General features: G+C 41.3%; 2 protein-coding genes across 2 annotated transcripts; one reads left to right on the top strand and one right to left on the bottom strand.

Moving 5' to 3' along the window:
• Window positions 1-62: 62 nt before the first annotated feature.
• Window positions 63-11871, bottom strand: fam193b (family with sequence similarity 193 member B). Its single transcript, XM_035161467.2, has 10 exons — window positions 11564-11871; window positions 9605-9883; window positions 8726-8912; window positions 6398-6616; window positions 5451-5871; window positions 5140-5323; window positions 4809-5042; window positions 2162-3227; window positions 1974-2049; window positions 63-1833 (listed from the first exon to the last, which is right to left on the bottom strand). Exons 1-10 carry the CDS (start codon window positions 11720-11722, stop codon window positions 1737-1739), a joined length of 2922 nt encoding a protein of 973 aa, XP_035017358.1. The 5' UTR covers window positions 11723-11871; the 3' UTR covers window positions 63-1736.
• Window positions 11872-14533: 2662 nt separating this feature from the next.
• mxd3 (MAX dimerization protein 3) lies at window positions 14534-18780 on the top strand. Its single transcript, XM_035161630.1, has 6 exons — window positions 14534-14734; window positions 15862-15961; window positions 16142-16171; window positions 16297-16411; window positions 16582-16747; window positions 17423-18780. Exons 1-6 carry the CDS (start codon window positions 14665-14667, stop codon window positions 17539-17541), a joined length of 600 nt encoding a protein of 199 aa, XP_035017521.1. The 5' UTR covers window positions 14534-14664; the 3' UTR covers window positions 17542-18780.
• Window positions 18781-19119: the final 339 nt, after the last annotated feature.

Raw genomic sequence — 19119 nt, forward strand, 5'->3', positions numbered from 1 at the left:
GAAGCGTCATGGAAACCAACACTGAAGTCAGAATGAACTTAGAAAACAAACACCACACTTAATTTTTTTGTCAAAACTGTATTGTTTTTAATCTTTCTGAACGAAAGATTCTTCACAGTATCAAAAGTGAACTTTAAAAAAAAGAAACAAGCCAACATACACTTGGCTATTATTGGAATAGTATAAATCTACATTCGAAACATTAAGATAATCTTCTCTAATTGAGTATAACCTGAAAAGCATCAGAGATGTTATATGAAAACAAAATCTCAGAACACAGATTCAGGAAAGAAATCATCCCTCTCAGTGAAAGCCATCAGCTAAAACGTGGTTACTGGTGTCAATCCCCAGGCCCTTGTTCCCAAAGGCATCAAGTCTTCTGGGGTATTTGTCATTCAAAGATCATCAAGAGGTGGACTTGAGATCGGCTAGCTGAGGTGGAGGGTGCCAACAGGGTCACAGTACAGAAAATAACAAAAAAAAAAGAGTAGTATGGTTGAAAACATATCGTAGACACACAACCTCAGGAAACATATGACAAAGGCTCAAAAGGGCCCAAAATAATCACTCAGTATGTACAAGCATTGAAATTAACTGTGTCAAACAAGGAGTGATGGTTCCAACGTTAAAATGAACATTGCACTCTGGTGTACCTGTCACTGCTGGGATATAGGGGGTTGAGAGTGAGGAAACCGTGGTAAAGGACTTTTCTCCTACAGATGGCAGAGTGTATATTGGTTATCACTAAAAGATATTTGCTCAAGATTAACACCAAGGGAGGATTGATATTGAAGCAACACGCAACAGCGACACATTGAACTTCGCCCGATTACAGGACTAGGGGACAGGATTTAGATTTTTCTCTTCTACACTTCATGCATGGGTATCTAATTGGAGTTAAATACTTTTTTTTATAGATGCATCCCGTGAGCCAAGTGTTTTACACAGCAATTTTTTTCAACAAGGTTATATTAGTGTTTGTGAACTGAAAACTGTCAAACATTTCATGTTTTTTCCACATTTCTGGAGTTTGTACAAAAGGGAACAGTGTAGAGGGAAGGTCATCAAGTGCTCGTCTGTAAAATTTTCTGTCACTGATTCCACAACAATTTGATCAAATTCAAAGAAATCCAATTGAAATTCATGAACAACCACTAACGCCTGTGAGTAAAACCAATGCAGTGGTTGCTCTCTGCAGAAGAGAAGTGTTTTTTTTCCCCCTAAAAAGGTCAAAGTGTTGTTTTGTGCTCCTTCTTGTCAGTTGTACAGTATTAGACAAATAGTCTGTAGTGTCTACAGAGCCTTGTGTAATAGGTCAAAATGCCAAGCACCAAATCGAACCGATTGGTTTTCAGAAGTTTAACAACGTTAAAATGTCTCAGATTTTGTAATAAAAACATTTATTTTCATGTAAGATAATTGTTTACATACTACATACGTGAGCACATGGATGCAGTGGAGTCAGACTTTTATCCATTTTTGCATCTCTCATTTAGTGAACATTGCAATAAGAGCAGAGGGTCGAGACTGCCTTGAGACAGATCCCTGGCTTCTTAGCCACAAGTTATGTTTCAGTCTCCTGAATGAATGGAGTTTGATTTTGAACCTGGGCCCCTTGGCTTAGTAAGAAAGAGAAGAAAACGGGGAATGAGAGAACGCCTCAGGCCAAATAACGCTCTACTGAAAGACTGTGTGGTGAGAATTTTTTTTTTTTTTATCTCTGGCACTCATCCAAGTTATTGAGCTGCATTGGAAGGAACCTTTTTGAGGCTGAAGTTGGACCAATTCACTGCTACCTTCTGGCGAGTTTGTTTTGCAGAATCAAGGCAAAACCTACAGGGAACAAAGACAGACAAACAAGAAGAGGAAAAAAGAATACACAGATTTAGTGATGCTTCTAATATTTATCAACATAACAGCTAAGCTCTTATTCTTTTCCTGACCCACTGTTGTATTGCTGTTGTATAGTTTACCTTTTGAAGTATTCCACTTCCCTATCAATCTCATCCATTTGTGTTGGATCCACATCTTTAGGGAGAAATACATCATCTAAAGAAGAAAAAAAGAAGAGATTAAATATTAAATGGACAGATTAAAAAAAATTTGAAACGACAACAATACACACATTGTTGTGATTGTAAATACAAACATCTTCCCGTACCAACAGCACTGGATTTTTCACCCTTGTTCTTGTTCTTCTTATTTTTCCCCTTGGATTGCTGCTGCAGCTGCTGTTGCCCATTTGCTGTAACCGTGGGGTGAGCTTTGCTTTCTGCATCCGGCTCAGCTCGACCTCCCCGAGTCTCTGCGTCACCTTTCCCCCTTTGTGCATTCGAGAGGCCACCGTTTGCTCCATTTGCTCCCTGTTTGGATGATCTGCCCTCCTCGACCTTCTTAAGTCCGTTCCTGTGGTTGTCTGCAGTGTGCTGCAGTTGTTTGCTCTGGACTTTTGAGACATTCAAAGCCATTTCTTTAGACTCGCTAGGTTTCTGTGTTTCAGTCCCGGCGGCCGCTTTTATTGGTTTGCTGGAATTTTGCTCAGACAGAGATTGCTCCTGTCTTTGCTGCTGCTTTTTATTCTTCTTCGACTTCGCACCACCGTTCCCAACAGCTGCGTTCTTGGGATCAGGCTTGTCCTCCTTCGATTTCGCCGTTGCTAGGGCTGGCATCTGTGGCAAATTGTCAGATCCAGTAGACGTGCATCTTTCTGGAGAGCGAACCCTTATGAGTTTTGAGAGACTGGGGGTTGTGGGCAACCGCTGGATGTCCTTTGACCCAACAATGACTCCCGACGCTGTAGTGGTGGTGTTGTTAGGAGATGATACAGCACTTGTGTCCTCCCATCCATTAACCAAATCAAGGTGGCTTTTAAACGATCCCAGTGAAAGAGGGGCAAGGTCGAGGTCTATCTGCTGCAGGTCCGAGGAACCATTGAGATGGGACAGTAAATGGTTGCCCTCCAACGTGGCTGCCTTTTTTGGGAAGTCATTGACATCCAGATTGAGGTCATACATGCTAAACGAGGCCCGGATTGAGTCTTTGATGGTGTTCTTAATCTCTTCCAGCCGACTGGTGAGAAAACTGTTGACACGCTCAAGCTCCAGCTGAGGCCAGTCCAGCAACCGGCTGGCTTCAGAACCATCAGGAATTGGCTCGTCAACAGACTCAGATGGATCGGAATGAGGGTCACTGCCTGCAGCACCCATGTTGCCCTGCTGAGCTTTTTCCTGAAACAGATGATGTACAGACATGAGACACACATAAAATATAACGTTACCAGGACAATACATAACTAGGGCTTCGAAGCAGCACAGTGCGGGCCCGAGCACTTGCGAACTCGGGACCTTATGCGGCCGCGGGGGAGGGCGGACACGGACTGGGCGAGTTTTTATTTTCTATATCTTTGCAGTGAATGAATTTCATCATTCAGTATTTCAGGTATTCCCCAATTAACTTGTTTATGATAATCACAAAAACAGAATTTTTCCTTTGTTACTTTTTGAATAGAAATCATTTTTGTATCACTACCCTTCTTATGCACAACATAGGTCAAAAATGACACGTATTTATTTCCTGTGTTATTTCATGCATGAGTGTTTCTTTGCTATATGTTTGAAATAAAAGTATTTTATCCTTTAATATTCTAAGAATTCATTAAATATTTTGTTCTCGATTACCACAAATCATAATTTTCCTTTCTTACTTTATAAACAAACGGAAATTTCGTATTTCGTCATCACTTTTACACACATGGGTAAAAAAATGACCCATACAGTATGTATTCACTACGGAACACCTACCATTCATCTCACACAGCTACTTTTGCACATCTGATGCATGCAAGTCTTATTTTACAATCCATTACTAGTGAGAAAGAGAAATATGTACAATACTAACTAGCTATTAGCTAGCTAGCTTCTTTTCTGGCTAGCTAACCATAGCTAGATCAATCAAATAAAAGTTGAAATATAACTGTATATACTTAATAGACTGATTGATATGCATTTGAAAATATGCTTTTGATTTTCTTTATCCAGAGTGTTAGTATGGCTCATTTCAGACTTATGGTTGAAATGGTCATAAAGAGGCATGAGGAACAGGATGAGGAAAATGAGGAGGCAATTCTTAGTCTTGATTCTGAGTCTGAAATATCTGATGCTGAGGACCTAGTAGAATAGTAGACTGGTCCTCAGCTATGTTCCACAGGATCAAGCTGGAGTTGTGGGTGTGACTTGGAATCCAGCTCTCCTTAATGAAGAAGGCTCCTTTGATGACTCATTGAAGGAGCCTTCTTCATTAATGCTATTCATTTGCGAAACAAAGAAGACTCTTCTAAATTAGGAAGGAAGAATAAGCTATAAAAGAATATAGCAAAGAAACACCCTGCCATGCATGCATGAAATAACACAGGAAATGAATACGGGTCATGTTTGACCCAAGTTGTGCACTAGAAGGGGTTTGCATAGCTTGTGTATCAAAGGGTTGACATAGTCAGAGTAATCTTAATGTTAAATTGAAACATGGGAGACATTTTTAGCAGTTGTGCTTCAATTAATTTACATTATGGAATTAAAAGCCTTTACACTTGGACAACAGGATTCAGATTGTCTACAGACACATGAGGGATTTACAGGAGACAATGCATGCATGTGATCCTGTGTAGCTGTTTACTGTTCACTTTCTTAATGTGAAACCAGAGCTGAGGCCCAGTTTGAATAGAGATGCTTGTGTTTAGGCAACGCTTACCACTGCAGAATGTTGCCGTCTTTGGTTAAATCTTACCATAAGTTGTTTCTAGAGTTTCATACCTTCTTCTTTTGTTTATGTCGAGCCCGTTTGGCAGCCTTGGCACTGTTCACAGGTTTGGGCTCGGAACTGTTTATGAAGTCTAGCAGCTCGTCCACGTCTCTGTTGTCGATGACACCAGGCACCGTCAGGTCTGAATCTGGACGCTGAGGCACCTCCTCCTTACGTCGGGTCAGACGTGAGCGGAGTTTCTCTCGGATCTCAGCATAGTTTCGGCTCGTTGGTGCAGCTGGAGGCTGTGACAGAATAATATATTAAAATATTGATATTAGAATTTATAAAGGGAACTGTTTACCACTCCAAACTACGTTACAAGAAAAGGTTTCTAAGTACCGCATTGTGTCCGAAGAACTCGCAGTAGCAGCAGTCGCAGTACTTCCCGTCCTTCTGGTTGGTGGAAGAGGAGGCGCAGGAGCTCCTCTCAGAGCTGCTGTCTTCATCTTCCCCTTCCTCCAGCTCAGACGGAGGATGACACAGCGTCCCATTAGTCATTTTGTGCCCCTTACATGCTTGGTCCCTACAAATAAGAAAGAATTGACATTATGTTATCAACACCCAGATGTTCTTTGTATTCTGAATCAACACAAAGCCACTTGCTGTCTTTTACATCCTCCAAAAAGAAATGTCCAGATATCAGTCCTCACCTGCAGGCTCCAGCTGACAGATGACCTACATTGGAAGTGGCCACCGTTCCCTGACTGTGTCCATTACAGGGGTGGTTACAGCCTATTAAAGACGTGCCCAGTTTGTTGTGTTGCGTGTTCACAGCGGGAATGTGGGAGTTTTTGCACGGGCTGGGCTTGTGGACAGGTGTTGGGCTGTCCGGACAGGGAGAATTAAGTTTGGCTGTAGGGCCGTGGAGATTCGGTACCAGCGGGGAGAAGGGAGCGTGCGCTGCATGGGCGGCTACACTGGGGCCAGACGACGAGGTAACGTGACCGTGCTGCCCAGAGTTTGGCTTTGGGGGCAGGAGGGAGGAATGCTGGGACGACAGGCCGGTGGGACTGTTGGGGGGCACCGACAAGTCTGTGTGTTGATGGTGGTCACTGGGGTGGAAGGCTTCACCTGGACAATGGAAAATATGAATAAAATGACTTGTTCAAAAATGATCTATTCACAAATTGTTTGTTCTACACAGTTCATCTAATTTGATTTCTTATTTGCACAAGTCTATATAGACTACTCGACATGAGTAGTACTAAATTGGTCCACTTTTCTATTGATAAACAAACAACGACAACAAAGTCTAGTAAAACCTGAGTGACCAATATTTTTTTTAAATTATGCTTTCCACTACAGTAATGGTAACCAATTACTCAATAAAAAATATATACATATAAAATCGAAATTAAAGAGTAAATTCATGAGTATTTACGTTGAACAATTTGAGCAGATTCTACAGGGTTCCAGTTATAATAAATTCCTTTTGGGTTATTTTGTTAAATCATCACACCTTTGGGCCACACTCACTTCAGTTCGCCAGCATCAAAACTACGTTGTGGTTGCATATGATAATAACTAATAGCCTGAGAAGTGGGCTGATTTGGCACAGGATCACCCAATTGAACACTAAGAGTCAGGGGGAAATTACCTGGTGGCGTTGGACGCCGGCACATGGTCTTGAAGTGCTTAGGAGTGGTTTTACAAAGGTCTGCTGAGGTAGACAGGGGGTTCCCAGCAGAGGATCCACTGGTATTCTGGGATGACGGGTGACTGTAGGGACAGACTTTGGTCCCTGATGTTTTCGCAGATTTCCCAGGCGCTTCATGAAGTCCTCTTTTCTCATGAAAGGCTGATCCCAGTGTTAAACCTGGAGATGGAGAAGATTCAATGGATGTATTAGGGCACTGATGAAGACAATATGATTATGATTACTGAAAAGGAAAATACTCCTTTTGTATTACAGACATCATTTTCATCTAGCAAATGAATTTGTTAATAAATTGTGTTATAAAACTGTGTTAAGCTTTAGAGGAGCAATACAATAGTTTTTTTCTGGCCATGCCACAAAAATCCCCATGTTTGGGAAAGTTTTACTATTTCAATGGTTTCCAATGAATCCAACTTTCCAGGTGCTGAGACTTGAGTAACGCATGCAGACTTTGTAGACTGTAGTTTATATTATGTAAAAATAATTCCTCGCTCTTCCGAGGCAGGTTATTTGAAACCCTGAAGGATATTAACATGTAAATCAACCATCATTATCAGTAGACACAGCTATAAGTTACATTAATGTCCACTTTAACATTTACCATGATATATAATGAAGTACATAAAGTTCCTAAGTTCAGATCGAACTCAAGACAATTTAAAAAAAAGTTTTCCACAAGCACAACTCACAGCTAAACATCCATTGTTTGAGTCCCCACCTAAATAAGTCTTTGAAATGAAATTAATTAAAGTTGTTTGTGCATGTGCACAGGTGTGCACGTGCCATCGCTAAAGGTTTAAATACAATTCAGCAAAATTACCCATTTGTGCAGTTGCTAAACTGAAAATCCAACCACACATGTGCAGTTTGTGCACCAGGTAGGTTTCCAAAGTGGTTGAATAAGATCCGGAAGAAATCAAAGCAACGCTGTATTTCCCTGGTCTATGAAAGACACGTTTCACTTTCACATTCAACTCGCTGCTCGAGATACATCTTTCAGATATTTTCTAGCTAGACACATTTTCTAGGACTCCTAGAAACTTCTAGTTGAAGGACAGAGAAATAAGTTATTTGAAAAGAATGTAATGTCATGACCATGTACTCAGAAAACCGGGCTAATATAATCCATGATCAAATTTAAATCTAACTTGCAATGATTCGATCACAAAACAATTCTTGACGCTTAATGCATCTCAATTAGTGGTTTTCAAAGTAATTATGTCGGTATGACAACAATCCTAACTGGATAATCACTTATATAACTCACGGAAATGGATTAGCTCCCATTTTCATTTCTGAACTATAGAGCAGCTTAGGTATGATTTCTCAGCACATGAGAACCATTGTTGAACCAATGTCCAAACTGTAGCTTTTAAATGAATGAGAGCAACAGGAAGTTAGTTTTAAGATCTTCTCTGTTCTCCTCTAGGTGCAGTTTCCTTGTCTGTGCTTTAGAAAAACATATCAAATGGTGAACTTGTTATTGTTGGCTATAATTAACATTTCACACCATTAAAATGTTTGCGCCGTGTTTCTATTTTTTTCTATTTTCTATTTTTAACACTATAGTTACTCCTTTGTAGTGTACAAGTATATTAGTTTTTAAAAAACGCATAATAAAACACTCAATTACACTGATGTTGGTTTCTACATGAATGCTTAATATTGTAAGAAAAAAAATCACAATGACCAAATGTATGTGAGAGATGATTGTTTTTGAGGGTAAAGTTGTCATTAAATTGAAAAGCTGCAACTCAAAGTATCTAAGAAATGTTAAGTATGGTAGTTTCTGTGACTCCTGGTTTTGTTGGAATTTAATAATAAGATGGAATTAAATAAATGATCAGGTTATCAGAATCAGTTATGGATATTTCCTAACTGCTGATCAAAGCCATACTATCTGATTTAGTTAGATCGACTCCATTTTATATTCGAGTGCACTTCAAAAGTTGTAACAACAACCTTAAAATAACTTTGCACGTTTCATATTGCTGAGCTCGAAGCGCCTCAGGACACAAAGCATCATAAGCTTTTACAAGATGCCTCTTTGTTCCTCTAAGACACCGTAGACCAGCACATGAACAAAGAAGCCAGAAATGTATCACACATTTATTGCTGAGCAAGTACCCTAACAAAGCACTCCTGGAGCTCTGGTTCTAAACAACATTTGTGTCCATTTCACTAAACTGAAACTCACAACACAAGCCTGAAATGAATAACTGTCCCTGTCATTAAAGGTTGTGTGGAGTCGTCCCTGTGATCACAGACCTTGTTGTGAGTGTGAAGAAGTATTGTGGTTGCAGTGTTCCCCTCCATTGGTGTGGGCAGAGTTCCAGAGACCTGACAGTTTGTGGGCTGACAGGAAGGAACTCGGGTCCCAGTCTACAGTACTTTGCTCTGGGTAACCATTCCCACAGCTCTGGGACTTACAGGAGGAAGAGTGTGACAATGGTACCTGAAAGACAAAAAAACACTGAATTAGTTAATCATCAGGAGATCAACACAAACTTACATTTTGGCACACGTAGGAGCAGCAGCTTCTAATATGATGGTTACACAACTGCTCCTGGTCTGTCTCCCCTCTCTCCCCCTATCTCTTCTCTCCCCTCGTTTCTACTCAACTCTCCTCTCTTTCTCCTCTCGCCCCAACCAGTCGAGGCAGATGGTCGCCCACATTGAGTCAGGTTCTGCTAGAGGTTTCTTACAGTTAATGAGAGCTTCTCCTCTCCACGGTCACCAAAGTGTTTCCTACTTGTAGGAACTGTGGAATTCCTTTATAATTTTTAAGGTCTACACCTTACTATGTAAAAAAAAAAAAGTGCCTTGCGATAATGTATGATGTGTATGATTTGGGCGCTATACAATTTAGATTGAATTGAACTAATCATGGTAGCAAAACAAGGGAGAGAAAACAAGTTTGGGCAACTCTTGTTGCCCTACAAGCTGTTCTGAAACTAATTGAATCCAAGGTGACATTCAGACTGACAGATTTGTAGTAAGAACATGCAAATACATTGCTCTGTACGATGAATAAAGATGAGATTATGCCAGTCGACAGACACAAACAGAGATGAACTAAAATGCAGTAAAAAAAAGAAGTGGTGCAAAGGACCCCGACGTGACCCAAATCAGTCCCCTTTTATTTACCGGCGTCGGATGCTCTTGGCTGCTCCGCCTCTCCTCTTCTTCCACACTCTTGCAGCAGCTCTGACAGATCCACAGAGGCACCTCTCCCAGCAGGGACTGAGACAGCGAGGGCACCGCGTCTGCAAGCTTACGCCCTGGCGCCTCCCGCAATAAGGCCTGGGAGAGCGCAGGCACAGCGTCAGCCAACTTGGTCCCGTGGCCCCCAGGGAGTCCGTTCGTGGAGCTTGCTCCCCAGTCCTTGAATTCACGGTGGCACAGGAGGCAGCAGGTGTGCATAGGCTAGGAGGAGAAAAGGAGGTGGTTAAATACTCTGATTACCACTCAAACTGAGATGTGTGACACAGAATTTTGTAGGTTAATTAACACTAGAGGGAAAAAGTATGGGTCTGTTAGGCCTGATGTCTCTCAGAATCATTTCTAATATAAAACAGGGATTTTTTTATGTGTGTAATCATTATCATATTCAAACTCTTTGAGTTACTTCCCTCTGGCAGGAGCCTGCGGACCAATAGGACCAAAACGTCACACCCCAAGAACAGTTTTGTCACAGATGCAGCGGCCTTATCGACACGTCCCAGGACCCCAACATTGCACTGCCTAAATATCCTCGACTGTGACAGTGGTTGAACTCTCTGAGGCCAATAATGGTCATACTGTAAAACATTCAATTTGCAAATATCTAACATTCATAATGTATATATCTTTTTCTAGTGTTTGGCATATTATACTGTCCCCTATTTCTATTTATATATTCGGGTTCATGCACAAGCATCTCAAGATTCCTTCTTTGTATAAACCTACTTGGCAATAAATCCATGACCCTGATTATGTGTGTGTGTGTGCATGGACAGTGAGTAATAGATTAGATGTACGAGCAAGAAGACTGCAAAGAGTGATGCAAATATAAAATGGGGTCTATCAACTCTGTATAACTATTTAAAGGAAAATTAGCTGCCATTAGTTTTACCTGGATGTACCAAATAAACTGTTAATATACTGATAGATGTTTTCCAGTGGGGATCAGTAAACAAACTTATAATATAGCAATAAATACATTGCACATAAGGATCAGCAGGTTTTTCCTAAGTTACACATTTCTTCAGAAAACGTTACATGTGCTGTTATGACATGTTACACATGTGGTATAAGCTGTAGTAGCAGAGTCCCTACAGGGGTCAGAGGTCACGTGTAAGGTTAGCTGAGCTCCAGGCTGCAACAGTCCCTCATCTCAACTTCTCCAATGTTACCCACTCGGATGCAGCCACCGCCGAGCATCACTAGCATCACAGAAACTACATTCTACCGTGCACTGAAACTTCTGACATTAGCTGCTGTCAGCACTGCGACAGCAGGTTAGCTCACAGAGCAGAATAAACAACACAGACGACGTCTGGGGGTGAGCCACCCTCGTTATGAACCCGCAATCTCCTTTAGCTGTTTGGCTAGTAGCTGTTAGCCACCGCCGTCTGGCTGGTTCCTGCGGATGGGCTCGAGTGTAGCACGTTTGCAGCACGCTAGCTGTAGCCCGGCTAGCCTGCTGGCTAACGTTAGCTGGGGCGGATGAGGAGTTGTGAACGCTGGAAACCAGACGACCTGTCCGAGGCACAATGTCACCTGTCCGGGCAAAGGGAGGTGGGCTGCAGCGCTAGCCACACTTGCCCTCCGAATGCCGGCAGGCTGGGTGGGCGATTCTGCTAGCCAAGTTGAGCATGTTATTTATTTATTTACATATCGAACGACGTACACCCCCCACATCCAGCACCACTACTACGTTAGGACTAAAATAGCCTCCCACCAAGCAGCGTGTGTGTGTGTGTGTGTGTACCTTCACCTCTGCAGGAGCTAGCTACACGGAATAAAAGCACAATGGAGGATGCTTGAGTTAGCAGAGTGTTGCTAGCGCAGAGGCTAGCTAGCCTATTTTCAAACAGAGGCAGCGATTGACTTGCTGCTAGCTACCTGGTTCGCCCTGGTGGTGGCCAGCCGATCCAGCCCAGCATCTCCACCGCCACCGCCAGCTGCATCGCCGGGAGAGACGGGGCTCTTCGGTGCGGTCTGCTCTCCGGGCGCCAGCTCCTTCTGGGCGACCCCTGGCTGCTTGCTTTTCTTCCTCGCCATTGCCGCGATGTTTATGGTGCGCTTTGGCCAAGTTTGCACCAGTTTCGGTGGTTTCGGGGGCACACTTTCGTTTCTTCTCGGACCTCAAAATGTTCTATATCTCCTCCAGTCAAGACAACAGTCAATATGGCGGAGTACTGGCACACTCGGGAGTTCATAGGTTAAAGATACTGCTGGCAAAGAGGCTTCACTCCTATCCGGGGAATCCCACTGAAGCCGTGCGCAGACAGTGAAGCCGGATGCCGCCATATTTAGTGAGGTCAAGCCTCTCCTCCCACTTTCCTCTGAATACAGCCTCAGTCGGAAAACTTACAGCTGAGAATAACAGCTCAGTTATTCAAACCCCCTTTTCTGCGTGTTACAGTATGTACTGAACATACAATTTAAAAAATATATTATTATTTATCTGTAAGAATACTTTCTATACATTCTGTAATGTAAAAAATAATATTATAGATAAAACTAGAATGGCACTCAGAGCCCTTGACTCTGCCAAGGCCCAGTAGTCTCCTTAAACTGCACCAAATTTCACACACACTCATATATATTAATCCCCTAAATCTGCCAATTTTATTTTTTAATCAAGATCAATCAATTATTCCTTCAAAAAACAATGGAAAATGTCGAACAAAAAACACCCGATCTCACAATGTTAAAAAAGAAAAAACGGAATCTGTGCCCTGATCCAGATCTGCACCAAAATCGATTGGGTCCTTCCCTGACCAATACCACATCCTTTCACCAGGTCTCGCAGTAATCTGTCCAGTAGTTTTTGCATAACCTTGTTCACAAACACACATTCAAAACAGCCAACAAACAAATAGACAGGGGTGAAAACATAACCTCCTTGGCAGAGGTAATGAGAAAGATGAAGGCTGGAGTTGAGTTATAGATGTATCTTTTTTTTTTTTTTACACATCTGTGTCCTGTTTTAACTGCAGGTTTACCGACCTATGGACCTTACCCTTGAACTCTCAATTATAAACCCTGAGGTGGGAAATTCTTATGTTTTGGGTTTGACATCAGATAATATGAGTCATTTCAATCAAACCCATCATCGGTGGAGCTCATATGCAGAGATTCACCATGAGAACATTCATTTTACTCCAGTGTTTTAATCTAGTGGATCGAGAAAGATTAATCAGCTGCAATAGAAATTTATCCTAAATAAAAAAGCAAAAATCTAAAAGTTTGAGTTGTAGAAAATAGTCAATGATAGGTAATCCCAGTAATGGCCTACCATAAATTTTTGGAATTTGCAGTTGGTTAAAACTGAGTGTGGACATTCAGATACATAGTTACATTGAATAACTGTATTTCAACATTTAGTAAATATAAATACAGTCACTGAAATGCTTTTAAAACAAGTTGAGACTATATGCAGCCATATTAGCCTACTTTTTAGAGGTCGCACTACAATCATCCTTGCTGAGAAATATCATATAATGTACAATATGATTATGAAATGATAATATAAAACAAACCTTTATTAAGTGCCACTACAGGTCAAATTTGCCATGTGACAGCTGCAAATGGATAGTAAAGAAAAGAAACATCCATTAAGAATAATAAAGAAGTAAACATGCACTATAAACATAAGGAAATATAAAGATGAGAGCAATACAAACATAAGGAAATATGTAAAAAAGCAATAATATATACAATCTAAACAGAATATTTCCAGTGTAAACAGAAAATATTGAAATTGAACAGACAAATGAGTGTTGCACAGTTAAATGAAACGGATGATACTGACATTATGATAACTATGACAGGAATGTCCCATTAGTGCCGCCAGCCACACCATGACAAATAATTATTCATAGATCAGTGTCTGCACACAGATGTTTTTATTTAATTTACAATATTCGTGCAGGGGAAATGTTTCTGTGCAGGGGAACTGGTAATGTAAGAATGTGTGTCATAAATAAAGACTGTGCAATATGTGTATCCAAGATGTTATTCTAAAGGTGGAGCCATTTTGTGTACTACTTGAATGCAAGAGATCTCTGAAATCTCAGTTTCTGTCCTCACGTTGATAAAAATAAAAGACAGAGGCCTCGCATATGTAAAGACGGGTAACAAAGTAATTTTCAACGTACACTTCTGCATTTTAATGTGCTTGGATTACTGACATGAAACCAAACATCTGGCTCAACAGGAAGAGAAAGAGACAAAGTGAAGAAAAACCTTGTCAACTTCACACAATAAGTTTCTGTCGTCTCAGGTTGAACAAACCCAGAGTTTTCAGGGGTGAATAAAAGGGTCAGTTAGAGCATAAATGGGTTTAACTTATATGTTTCAGGTTTTGATTTAATGGGGGCAATTACATAAGCTCGTGTCACTAAATGTCTGAAAAATAAAGGTGCTGTGGAGGGGAGGGGCTGGGGGCTTGACAATGACGTATTACGTCTTTTCTCGGTGCATTCACTAGATACGGGAAATCTAATAATTTAGTTTAATTTATTGATTTATAAGAACAACACACACTAATCAACATTTATGTAAATTTGACAGCTGGCTAATGTTCAACTGCTACTTCATGGTCAGGAGTTATTGAGAAACACGTTTACTTTGACAGTGTTTATGACGTTGTGCTACATAGAAATGGGTCTTTGCCCACCTTGATTGATGATTGGTTATTTTTGTATACTTGCCGTTTTATACAAAAAGTAGGCTACTGCCATATAAACCCACGCGGACCAGAGTGTGTCACTTTTTCTAGGAGCAAATACTCGCGTGTAAGGGCAATATGAGGAAGATAGTCTAATATCCGAGGTTAGGATGGGGTACATGAACGCAGCATCAGTGTTTGGGCTGTGTGGGTTGTGGACGTAGCACAGACACAGCTTCATCTGCTCCAGGCTGCAGACTTCAGAGCCGCAGGAACGTTGTTTAACCCGGTTTACTGCTTATTTACCTCGAAAACAACAACAACAACAATGGAAGGACACATGTGCAACATCCAGGTGCTGCTCCGGGCCGCCGAGTTCCTGGAGAGGAGGGAGAGAGGTAGGTTTTTAACCGACAACTGTCAGTCTGCAAGGGGGGAGGAAGTTGCTTGTTGTTGAACAACAAAATGCACAACGGAGACACACAAACTATGCGACCAGAACACACCGCGGGGACACGACACACAGCAGAGGATCGAGATTGGAGGGAGATTGTTTATTTTTTTTTTTGCAGGGACTTTATTAGAAGCGATCTTCTCAGTTTGACTCAGTGACCTACATATCCGAGGCATCATTGTACTCGAAGGCGCCAATCTGCTCCCGGTTTGAAAAGGAACCCGAGCGCTCGGAGCCGTGAATGAAAGGGAGGCAGCAAATGCACCGATCGACCAGTTTCGTTCACCCGCCTCGTCCCGCAGACACCGTCTCAGCTTCTTCCATGGACCGAACCGTGTGTTTTAATCAAAGTGAAGGATCAGTGCGTGATGGCGCCAAATCCAAAAACAAACCGCCCGGCAGAAGATGCTGATGACAGCGGCACAAAGTCTTTGTCCTCATCTCACTTCAGTCACTTCAAGCCTGAGGACGAGGATCATTATAACATAATAATAATAAATCACCAGTCACAACACGGCAGCTCATTCATACGAATCATTGAATGTCGTTTATATTTAGCACAAGATAACAAAATAAACCTTGGTTAGTTCCACAATGGGGGAATTAGCAGTGCTACAGCAGCAAACAGTCAGGTCAGAAAACACCAGTAAAAGTAATAATAAGTAAACGTGCAATATTAATTCGACTTTTTATTATTGTTATGGGTGGTCGTGCCTAAATTCTTTGTCACACGTCTAGTGTTTTTATTCCTTTTTTAATTACATTTTTTATGTTTACTTTCTACGTTTGTTTTTACTTGTGTTTTTTGTTATTTGTGAAGCACTGTGCAACTTTGTTTTGAGACGTGCAGTGTTATTATTGTTGTTATGTTTACCTGTGAACAAAATTTTATAAATAAGAATATAATTATAAAAAAGAAAACAAGGGGGGTATTATTCCCATGTTCCAACCAACACTTTGTCCCAGACAGACACTTGTAGTCTGTCGTCGTGGGCTAAAAACAGAGACCACACCTTCTGAGAAGTGTTTATTTCCTAACACAGCTGTGACGGGATGTGTTTTCCTGCACAGAAGCAGAACATGGATATGCCTCAGTCCTGCCTCTCAGCCCAGGTCACTCCGATAGGAAGAGCAAACAGAAGAGCAGGAAGATATCTGCTGGTGGCAATAGGTGAATACATGAATACATGACATAACACAACTGACAGGAGGGTGTGGCTGTGAAAGCCTGACTGTCTGCTTTGATAAAAACGCCCCCTTTCAAACACCAACACTATGACTGTCACTGCTGAGTTGCACACTGTATATTTCTCAACTTAACCACCTTGTCTCCTCTTGTCTGTCCCTGCAGGTCGGTTCACAATGAGCTGGAAAAAAACAGGTAACTCATGTTTTTTTTTGTTTTTTTTTGTGATAACCTACCTTCAAGGTCACACTTATCTTGAAACACCCTGCTGGCACGGACAAACCTCATGAGTCGCTGCTTGTTGTTGCTGTGCTCTGCAGACGAGCTCAGCTGAAGCACTGCCTGGACCAGCTCAAGGAACAAGTCCCCCTCTCGTCCGACTCCGTGAGGAACACCACCCTCAACCTGCTGAGACGAGCCCAGCTCCACATAAAGGTGCACACAGAAGCCCTGCACTGTCCGCATATGCAGTTTTAGGTGGTTAGGATGTTAACATAACTTTTAGTGACCGTGTTCTCGTGGCCTCCCGGTTCCATCTTCGCTTTGTCTCAAGGTTTGGTCCACAGCTCACTCCTTTCTCTCTCCTCTCCGCCTCCTCCTTTCAGAAGCTGCAGGACCAGGACGAGCGTGCGGAGCAGATGAAGGGTCGCCTGCGCTGGGAGCAGAGGGAGCTGCGGGTGCGGCTGGAGCAGCTGCAGAGGGGCACGGAGAGGATCAGGAACAACAGCCAGGGGTCGACCATGTCGTCCGAGAGGTCGGACTCCGACAGAGGTGGGTCTCCTCTCAGCTAAGTGGTCCGAACAATGCCAAGTCATAGCAGAGAGAGTTTAAAGGATAGTTTACCATGATTTAAGACTGTGTGAGTACAATTGTCAAGTGGCCCTAAGGCAGATTTGGATTACTGTAATCATTCGTAAAAATGTGCTCCAAATGGCAGTGATGGGGGAAAATCCACAGATCTCATTCTGTGCAAAAAATATTATTTGTATTAAGCTAAGCTTCTTTTGTCGAAATATATAATCCATTAGCAAAATGTAATCAACAGCTTCAATGTTTTATTCTACACTCCTAAAGACTTGTGTGTAGTAATAGAACATAATAAATTTAAGTGATTGTTTTATTCAGCTTTTCCCATATTGTGATAAGGGCCCGACTGATATGGATTTTTTGGGGCTGATACAGATAGGAAGTAAAAAATTACTGACACGGATGTCAGCTGATATATACCCCAAAAATGGCAAAGACATTTATTTGAGTCATTTATTGGCTGACCACTAAATCAGTTGGGCTCTAGTTGTGATAGACATCAATATAAAAAAAATATTGTTGTAAATGAAAGCTAGTGATGTTGATCATGTGACCCAGCCCTGGTTTTACGTACCACACAACAGGAGGTTTTCTTCATATTTCCTTCCGCTGATGATTCGATGTTTTGTTCCGTTACAGAGGACGTGGAGGTTGACGTGGAGAGCATTGTGTTTGACTGTGTGGACCCTGACGGACTGAGCATTACACAGGCTGACGCAGACCACTGTTACTCCAGCATGGACAAAGCCTGGCTATGACGGCAGTTAACCTTCTGTCGCTTAACTTGCTGTCACCAGATCGAAGAGGAGAAGACATGAAAACATTCCAAAAATCAAGCAAATGGAGGACGAGGGATGATGGGAAGAGACGTTACTGTACAGCTGAACACTTTTGTTTTCTTTTTAAACAGGAGGAGCAACTTTCCCCCTCAAATGATGTCAGACTACAAGCTAAACAATAATGTCGGTTATGAATGAGCTATGTCCATTTGCACTGAATAGCAGTATAAATCACTGGGCTGGATGTAACATTGAGCATATACAGTATATTTTTTGGCATCAACCACTGATGGCATTTGATTTTGATTTTCAAAGCCATGAGGTGTTTGTTACCCACAAGGATTCAAACAGTTTATTCATCTTTTTAAGGGCTTTTCCAAACCCAGCTAAGGGCTTTTTATTCAAAACTCTTAACTTATTCTTAACTCCACTATGTCTGTCCAGAATTCTGCCTTAAATCAGATTTGGTCTAGTATTCTATACAGCTTCTCTTTAGCACTAAGTTTATATTTCAGTAAAGACATGGGTAGCATGCACTTAAACATTAATCTGGGCTATGTTTTGTATTATTGTCCGACTATGTTACGTTCAGTCATTGTATTGTTTTTTTCTTTCTTCTGTTGCACAAAACGTTCACACGTTGCACTTGTTTTTATCTCAGAAAGATTGTGGTTATATCCAACAGGAAAACAGTGGGGAGACATTGACTGGTCATATTTGCACAATGATATCCGGCAGTTAACTCAACCATGCAGAATTTTAATTTGGTGTATTTTTTTACTACACGACTCTGTGTTGAAGTGCGAGAACTCCCTGTGTGAAAGAGACACTGTGAGCATTAAGGTGGCTCTTTGCACACATCTAATGACAGTCACTGTTTGATTCACTGCTAATAATAACTGATGTTTCTGTTTTCACGACTGTACACTTCGCTGCTTGTGCATTTTGTCATTTAGAATGTTGACTATGCATGCAACAAGTACACCACTCAGGCAGGTAGTTTCCACTTGTAATGATTACAAGTATCTATTCTATTCATTGCTATATATTTAATAATTGAAGGTGCTTTTTCTTCCCTTCACTTGTGTATATGCAAGATGCCTTATTAGCTTTTAATAGTATGTATGAATTCATCAGTCTCTCCGCCCAGTAATAATATGTAGCATTTTGTACTGGTGTAATCTTTTTATTTTTATGAATAAATATTTTCTATATTTATGTTGTTTATGGTTATTTTTTACAAGAGTTGTAAAGGTCCTTGCATGATGTCACCACTCTAAAAGCCTCTCATAGACACCTTTAATAAAAGCGCATACAAGTGGAATATTTCAAAAAGCATGCACGTCCTGAATGAACTGAATGTTTTTATACTTCAGACACTGATGGCGAAATTATTTCATGTTTGTATAAGGGTCTGTCAAATCTTGAAACTTGTTCAACTGATTGTTGAAACCAAATGGAGGAAGAAGGGAGGCATAAGAATATCAGAGGAGGAATGAACAACTACATGGAGGTATCAATGGAAGTGTACCAGTTTGCTTGGAAAAGTTGGGTTTT

This window comes from Hippoglossus stenolepis, chromosome 7, assembly GCF_022539355.2.
Source record: "Hippoglossus stenolepis isolate QCI-W04-F060 chromosome 7, HSTE1.2, whole genome shotgun sequence".
NCBI lineage: Eukaryota > Metazoa > Chordata > Actinopteri > Pleuronectiformes > Pleuronectidae > Hippoglossus > Hippoglossus stenolepis.

Coding starts and splice junctions, on each gene's coding strand:
- fam193b (XM_035161467.2), bottom strand. CDS start 11,722: ATGGCGAGGAAGAAAAGCAAGCAGCCAGGGGTCGCCCAGAAGGAGCTG. Junction 9,884..11,563: donor CCACCACCAGGGCGAACCAG/GTAGCTAGCAGC, acceptor TTCTCCTCCTAG/CCTATGCACACCTGCTGCCT. Junction 5,324..5,450: donor CTGTCAGCTGGAGCCTGCAG/GTGAGGACTGAT, acceptor TCTTATTTGTAG/GGACCAAGCATGTAAGGGGC.
- mxd3 (XM_035161630.1), top strand. CDS start 14,665: ATGGAAGGACACATGTGCAACATCCAGGTGCTGCTCCGGGCCGCCGAG. Junction 14,735..15,861: donor CCTGGAGAGGAGGGAGAGAG/GTAGGTTTTTAA, acceptor TTTCCTGCACAG/AAGCAGAACATGGATATGCC. Junction 16,412..16,581: donor GAGCCCAGCTCCACATAAAG/GTGCACACAGAA, acceptor TCCTCCTTTCAG/AAGCTGCAGGACCAGGACGA.